Below are 7,431 nucleotides of genomic sequence, written 5' to 3'. Positions count from 1 at the left end.
GGTGTTTCAAACTCATTTGTGTGTTTATTCAAAGTCTAACCAACCAGCTGCTGGATGTAGCCTCAAACCGAGCGGTCAGATAGGAGAGATGTATCAATCAAGAATAAGGGTGTTTTCCCAAAATGTTAAACCATTTCTCTGCTCATATTCGTAACAAAACCTGATACGATGTTGAAATGTTAATCCCTGAAGTCAGACCCTTCCAGCAGCATGTTTTGACAATATAACGCAGCGTTGAGTTTTACTTCAGCCAAATTAATCCCAAAGGAGCTGTTGATATCGTCGCGGCTGAGTTCATCCTCCCTGTGCTTATGGGAGGATTACACTCTCACATAGCTAGATTATCCTTCCTCCCAAAGCTCTACCTTTGATAATTTCAGTTGCTTTAATGCTAATACATTTAAATTATTTTCTTATATTTGATTTAAAACATCATATTCTCTGGGGGTTTTTTTCCACATGCAAAAGACATTTTAGGCATTTTGTTGAATGAATGAAATGACAACAACCTCAAGTAATCAAAAAACAGGGATGGCTTTAATCCCATTTTCACACATAGTAGTTACATGAGTTACAGTATTGTATATTGTATATCTGAACAAGGCACTTTAATAGAAGAGGGATGTGAAATCAATTGAAAGCAGGTGCAGTGTTTTTCCTTGCATGCAAAGCCCATGTAGCCTCTGAAAGAGCTTCTCATTACGTCCAACACAGACTATTGTTCCAAGTGCCTCCCAGACAATATCCCCATCAGTCACACCACACAACACTGAATGCTTTTATGACCGTGAAAATGGTGGGAACCATCCTGCATGGCCATCACTGTCACGTGACTTCAACTAAAAGATTTTGCAGGGGAGCCTGACGCAGTGTTTTCCACCAGCATGAACACAGCATCAAATAAAAGTTTGTTTTGGAAAGAGACTTTCACGTGCTGCCAAAAGACTTCCAGTTTCTACCGCAGCTAATTGAAAACACTAAAGCGGTCCAAAGTGTCTGGTGGAGCCCAAAGTCCCAGGAGACCCTCTGTGCTGATGTTTATTCTAACAGTTACATTTATATGAGCAGTTATTTTCCATGCTAGACTGAATTAGTGATTACACAGGCATATAACACGTGCCTGATCCATTATATACATGAAAGAAAATATGAATCATCTTGACTATTTCTGTTTACATGTGAGGGTAAATATGAAATGTTTGGTACAAACTGCTTATGATAGGAAAAACTTCTTACAATCTATAAATTCTCAAAGTCACAGTCAAAGTCTGTCCACCTGCACAGGATGTACTTCCACTGCCGATCTCTGAAACAAAGCACAAGACAACATCCTGTCAGTTCAACAGTCGTAAATTACCGGATTTTATTGTTTCTATCAATGATTTTTGGTCCCAAAGGTCACACAGCGGAGATGTTTTCTTCCAACTTAGCCATGAGAGGGTTTTAAAGATTTTTGGACAGACTGTCGGTCCAAACTGATGCTTCATGGGAAAAGAAGCTATAAAGAAAGAAAACAGATGTTGTGAGCAAACCTTAGCACTCCGCTGAATGTGGTCTGGGCACCGCGGATGAAGTAGCCATAACTGGGGACCACCAGCTCGGCCTCCTCTCTGTGGTATTCAGGAATGTCATTGGTCTTCCTGTAAATAGCAAAAGAGGATTATTCAAGACTGGGAAACATTCGTATTTGCTTTCTGGACCAAGGCTGTGTTTATACACCAATGATAAAGCTACAGCAAGGATATGGTTAGCTCTTCAGAAAACCTTCACGTAGGTGCAAACAGCTCGCCTGTCTCAGTCCAAAGATTTTCATTTCAGCTTTAACTGTAGCGTTGAACCACAATGGCCCAAACTAACTGAAGCTTCTGCTTGCTAACTTTATGTACTATGTTGCTTTGCTAACGTCCTCAACAAACCATGTCATCCCAACATCTCACCACTAGCTGACCAATTTAAACTATCTTTGCTAGCATCAGCTAAACTCTCTTACTGACCTGTTGTAATGTCTTCATAAACACATGATCATGAACACTGGTCATAAAATAACAGTCTCTCTGTTTCAACAAGCTAACGCAAACGTTCATTTCAACAGTGTTGGCTCGCCAGTCCCAATTTTTTTTCATACCAGGAGATTATTTACAATCAATTTTATTTTATATGTTGTCTTTTTTTTACAGGTGTTTATTTGTGGGACTATTTGATGGCCAGAAGCAGTGACTTCTTTGAGTCAATGCTAGCAAACTCATGGCCAAGAAATAGTCTGGAACATAAACCCTGTAAAACCAGGAGGCTTTAAGTCATTACACTTCTGTTTGTGAACAGATTAAATGAGTTAATTACTGAGCTTCAGAGGTTGTGACATGCAGACTTTGATAACTTTGGACTGAGCCAGGCTTGCTGTTCTCCCCCGGCTTCGAGTCTTGCCAAGCCAAGCTTACGATCTACAGGTGTCAGCTTCATTTTTAACAGACAGATATTAGATTCTAATCTTCTTTTCTAACTCTTCCGTAAAAATGTCTATATCTTGTGAGAACTTACATGCAGGAGTAGGGACAGCGGCGTTTGTAGTAGCAGCAGTAGAACTGCCATTCCCGATCCAGAACGGATTCAAGGTATTTGCTTTGTACGCCTGCTACTATCCCGTTGCGAGTGCACGTTGAAGTCCTGCAACGACACAAGAGTCATCCAGTTATACAAAAATCAACTTTGATTTATAAGAGAAAAGTACTCTGAAAAACACCTGAAATGGTGCTGCATACTTTCCTGTTGTCGTTCTTCCCTCTGCTTTCAAACATAAAGTTTAAGGAATGTCTTCGATGGTAAATCATTGACAAAACCTAAAGGGAAATTATGCATCTTGAAGAGTAAACACTGGTTTGTTGACAGTGCAGGTTGTTTATGGCCCATAGACTCATTGTCACCACAACAGATCCAAGAATACCAGGTCCAAGCAGGAGGAGCTGCACCATGTGTGGACCCTTGTCATGGCAACACGGACACAGCCGTCAGCCATTCAGCCAATGGGGGCAGTTTCCCTGCAGGGTAATGTCCTCACCAGTGTAATTCAAGCAGACAGCTATGTTAAAGAGAGGCTGGCATGGTGGCAGTGATAGAGCATTCACAGTGTTTGTCTTTGGGCAGTCAAGCTTAACACCAAATATATCTGCAGAACCCGAAAGCTCCCCAACCTGGAGAAATAATCTGAAGCAGAGATGGTTGAGTCAGACGTCTGTTTAAGTATGATTCCAGCTGTTGTTTACAGAGAGAAGTCAGGCTACAATTCTCCGTCTGTAAATGTGGATCAGAGTCCTTTAATTAGATCAATCTGTGCAGCTGATGGTTAGTGGAACATGTTTATGGGATGTTGTTGGATTAATTTAAAGAATGTCGTGGCTGCATGAAAAGAAGGCCGAACATAAGACGGACATTTAAGGAATAAAGAATGATGTTTTCTGAATCTTCAGAGGATGAACAGATACTACAGGCTGAAACTGTTGTGGATGATGATTACATGCTCTTCTTAAACCATCCAGTTTTTGTGAATATCATGGTGCAATAGTTCAGTAAAATGTTATACTCTGTGACATCTCTAAAGTGCCGTTGACTCAGAGTGTTGGATGGATCTTGTTAAAGTACACCAGAGGTGGTCATGTTCCCAGGAACTGTCAGTTGAAGACAATTATGGCTGTTCTGCAGTGAGGCGGTGATTCATAGCGGCCCAGGAGGACCTGCCTTATTTCCTCTGAGTTAGATTAAACACATTAAACAGAATTCCACTTTTTATGAAAGTAAGAAAAACATACACGAGTGGAAAATCTGAGTTAACTTTTTGGTTTTGGATTGTGCTGTTGCAGAGACAAATTGGAACGTTTTGCGGGCTTTAAAGATCGGGTTGCAAGTGGTGTTGGGAAGGCGGCCGGATCTTATCGGTTCCTGTCCAAGAGCCTCATTGTTCTTTTTTTGTCAGGGGGCGGAAGTTACAAGGTTTATCTGCAAAATTATCACTAGGATAATGATAGGTTAAGACTTGGATCAGATTCGAACTCTTCATCTACCTTCCCCTGTCTCAATGGGGTTATGACAGGTGCTGCATATTAGTAGAGAGATGTCTGTTTTGTGGCTGAGTGGGGTCTTCTTGTGCCAGTGGTGCTATGGTTGCCCGAGAAATTTGGGCACAACTATAAAAAGAACGTCTGTTACCTACAACTCGTTACCTATTGTTTGCATTACATTAGCTTGGTCGTTTAAGCTAGCTTGGTTTAGTTAGCTTTGCAGCAGTCACACCAGACTTACTTATCTTTGTCTGATGCTGATGATGAAATAATGTATAAATATACAGTATGGATGCTAAGTTTTCTTGTATTGTAAGCTACATCTTTCTTTATCCCCTTGATGAATTGGATGTCATCCATTTGTAGGCATGTCAACCACCGGCAACATGGGTGGTTTTGTTCATACAACAGCTTCTTCCACACAGTCCTCGTATGGGCCTCTGTTGTCTGCTAATAGTGACATTTAACAACCTGTGTTGTCGGTCGAAGAACGTCCCACATTAAAGGGACGTAATAATTCAGTTTTAAGGGCATTTGAATCTTTGAGCTCTACTTTCTGCTGATTGGAACAATAAGCCATAAACAGGCCAAAGATGTTCCTCTTATGTGGCGTTCACATCTGTTATAAATGACCTAAAGAACAAATGAACAAACCCAGATGATCTCAGCGTCAGTGCAGAGGAAAAGAGAAGGTGGATAAAACTCAAGAAAGAGTTAACTGCAGGATTTACTCTTTTAATCTGACTCAGAAACTCCTGAATGATCGATTTACTCATCTCTTTGAGTGCATGTAGTCCTACAACATTCTCCATCATTTATTCATATGATTACTGGTAGAGTCCCTGTTGACCAAGGCAGGATGAATAATGATGTTTGCAGTAAGATTACACACAGGAGAAAAACCTGGAGCTCATTAGAGAGAGGTCTGTCCAGCTAACTCGACATTTAAACAGTTTAGACGCTCTAAATGCTCTAACTTCATGCACACAGATTTAACTGTAAACCCTGAACAGATATGACAGTCTTGCAGTCATGCCTCAGGTCACAGCTGCAAAAGTTAAAGTAGGAATCAGGATTTCAAAAAGTAAATAAGGACCCACCACTCCATCCCACCACGGCTGATGTCGTCCCACCAGCAGTCGCTCGGCTCCCCCAGACCCTGGGGTGTGGACTGGCACTCAAAGGACCACATGCGGTCCATGCCCTCCGCCTCGCTGTAGTAGCTCCTGGCGGCCACGAGGACCTCACCGTGGGGACACTGGAAGTTGAAGCTCTGCCGGTAGCCGTTGACCCAGCCCATGTCATGGTGATCGGGAGACTGAGCTGCCGCTGTGGCCAGGAAGGACGCCACCAGCACCAGAGCAGGATTCATGGTGAAGGAATCAGTCCGTCTGCTGCGCTTCCTCACAGCTGCCTCAGTTTAAACTCCTCCAAGACTTTTGTTGTCCAGATGTTTTGTTTCCATGACTGATGTGTAATTTCGTGTTTATGGAACATATCCAAAGGTGGCCCTCACTTGACATTTTTAAGGTGGATTCTGAGATGCAGCATTAACAAAGTCTCATCAAAGATAGGGGGTCACCTTAAAGGACCACACTTTCAGATTACATGCAATTCAGACATTTATGTGACGCTTTATTGACTCTGGAGAATGTGTTCACGTGTTAACCACCTAATTTCTGAGCTTGTTAACTCTGCAGTGGTAATCTTTTGGGCATTTAGGACAACAAAACAGTTTTTTTATGTTAGCTGGAGCACAATAATATATTTAACCAAAAAGACAAGAAATAAAAGTTTGGAGACATTTTTGCTACTTTTATTGAAATGCTGAAAATGTTTCCACAGAATTGAATATTTAATGAGCAGTCCCTCAGTTGCAATACTGTGTTAATATTTGGGGAAGATTATTAGTTCAATCAGCGACAGTGTTTTGTAACGAGAGTAAGCTATGGCCAAGGAAGGAAAAGCATTCATCAAACGTGAAGAAAAGAGTGTCCCTTAACCAATTATCTTAAATAATAATTATGCTAAAGAGACCTTCAACTGTGATGCTTTCATAAGCCCTTTTTACACTGCGGTTCTGCCTCAGCGCCGTAACGAAGCTCCGCCATCATGCCTCACTCTTAGCCATTTTACATTGGACCAAGCAACACCTGCGTAAAGCCTTCCCAGTGTGTGTTTTCACACACGTTCCGGCGTTGTGAAACCAAAATGTGCACAAGGTGCAAACAAACAGTGCGTGCTTCAAATACACACACGCTGCAGCCGGCTTCGCTGTTTACACAGACGCCGTTTCGCCTCTGTTACTACCTCCAAAGCCGGCTCAGAGATGGAACGACTTCGCCACACCGTTCCACCTCTGTGCGTTTCACATAGAAGACAGAACGTAACAGAGGTGCAATAATCCTGCCTTGAACTGGTGTTGTGTAAAAAGGGCAACAGACTGTATAAAAAGATGGCCGACAGGACAGCTCAAAAAAAGTGAAGCCAAACCCTCTCTATCGCCCCCTGCTGACTGGCTGCAGTATAGCTCATAAAGCCCGCCTCCTCCATGTTAACAGATGGGACATGAGTCAGACTATAAAATCAAAATACATGTCAAATACATTTTTCTCAAACATGGTTTCTGTCATTATAGTTAGTTCTTATCATGCTGATTTATGTCCAAGTGTTTATTTTTCTGACAAGTTTACTTTTAATTAGTTATTTGATGCTATAAAAAGGGGTGTGACCTCATGATTGACAGCTCTGTTGACAAATGGGGCTCCTGCAGCATTCTGTTCCCGGGTAGCAGAGAAGAGGAGGAACAGGTAAAGGAGACGACACTAACACTAACACTACAGTCATTTAAGTTTCCATCACTGTGAACGTCTGCTTCAGACCAACACTAGAAGCTGCTGCAGACTGAGCCCACCTGAGGGCTCCAACATGTCAAGGCCACAAGGTCAATGTGTGTTTGGGGTGATGAAGGGGCTTACAGTCACTTTTTGGGTAAGCTTCCAAAACCAGGTCCTGCCAAGTTGTTTTTTTAACTTAACCCTCGCCTTAACCGCAAGATTAAACCAATTAAACAACATATTTAATAAAACCAACCATATCCCTAAGCTTTAAGAAATCTCTGAAGACCAGGAAACCCTTTTTTCTCCACAAAAAGACACATTACAGCTGCAGTATACTGTTGCTGTAATTATATTGTGTAATCATCAGGGCTATATCAAAACATTACCTACCATTCATTAAGGTAACTGAATATAAGGGTCCGAAAGGTCATGCTGCTTTGCTTTTAGCGCTACCTCCAAAAGGCCATCCATTACAAACAATAACTCACAGGTAAAATACAGCCGTTCTGCACAGTTAGAGGGATCTGAGTGCGAACATG

The 7,431-nt window shown here is 41.9% G+C and overlaps 1 protein-coding gene across 1 annotated transcript; it reads right to left on the bottom strand.

The window, feature by feature from the left end:
- Positions 1–510: 510 nt before the first annotated feature.
- Positions 511–5,461, bottom strand: dpt (dermatopontin). Its single transcript, XM_069680317.1, has 4 exons — positions 5,153–5,461; positions 2,539–2,664; positions 1,533–1,640; positions 511–1,306 (listed from the first exon to the last, which is right to left on the bottom strand). Exons 1-4 carry the CDS (start codon positions 5,422–5,424, stop codon positions 1,240–1,242), a joined length of 573 nt encoding a protein of 190 aa, XP_069536418.1. The 5' UTR covers positions 5,425–5,461; the 3' UTR covers positions 511–1,239.
- Positions 5,462–7,431: the final 1,970 nt, after the last annotated feature.

This window comes from Semicossyphus pulcher, unplaced genomic scaffold (genome assembly GCF_022749685.1).
Source record: "Semicossyphus pulcher isolate SPU_LCO1_2020_fin unplaced genomic scaffold, fSemPul1.0.p SCAF_4, whole genome shotgun sequence".
Taxonomy (NCBI): Eukaryota; Metazoa; Chordata; class Actinopteri; order Labriformes; family Labridae; genus Semicossyphus; species Semicossyphus pulcher.
This window is presented reverse-complemented; position numbering and strand designations above follow the sequence as displayed.

Coding starts and splice junctions, on each gene's coding strand:
- dpt (XM_069680317.1), bottom strand. CDS start 5,424: ATGAATCCTGCTCTGGTGCTGGTGGCGTCCTTCCTGGCCACAGCGGCA. Junction 1,641..2,538: donor CGCTGTCCCTACTCCTGCAT/GTAAGTTCTCAC, acceptor TGCTATTTACAG/GAAGACCAATGACATTCCTG. Junction 1,307..1,532: donor ACATTCAGCGGAGTGCTAAG/GTTTGCTCACAA, acceptor GCTTTGTTTCAG/AGATCGGCAGTGGAAGTACA.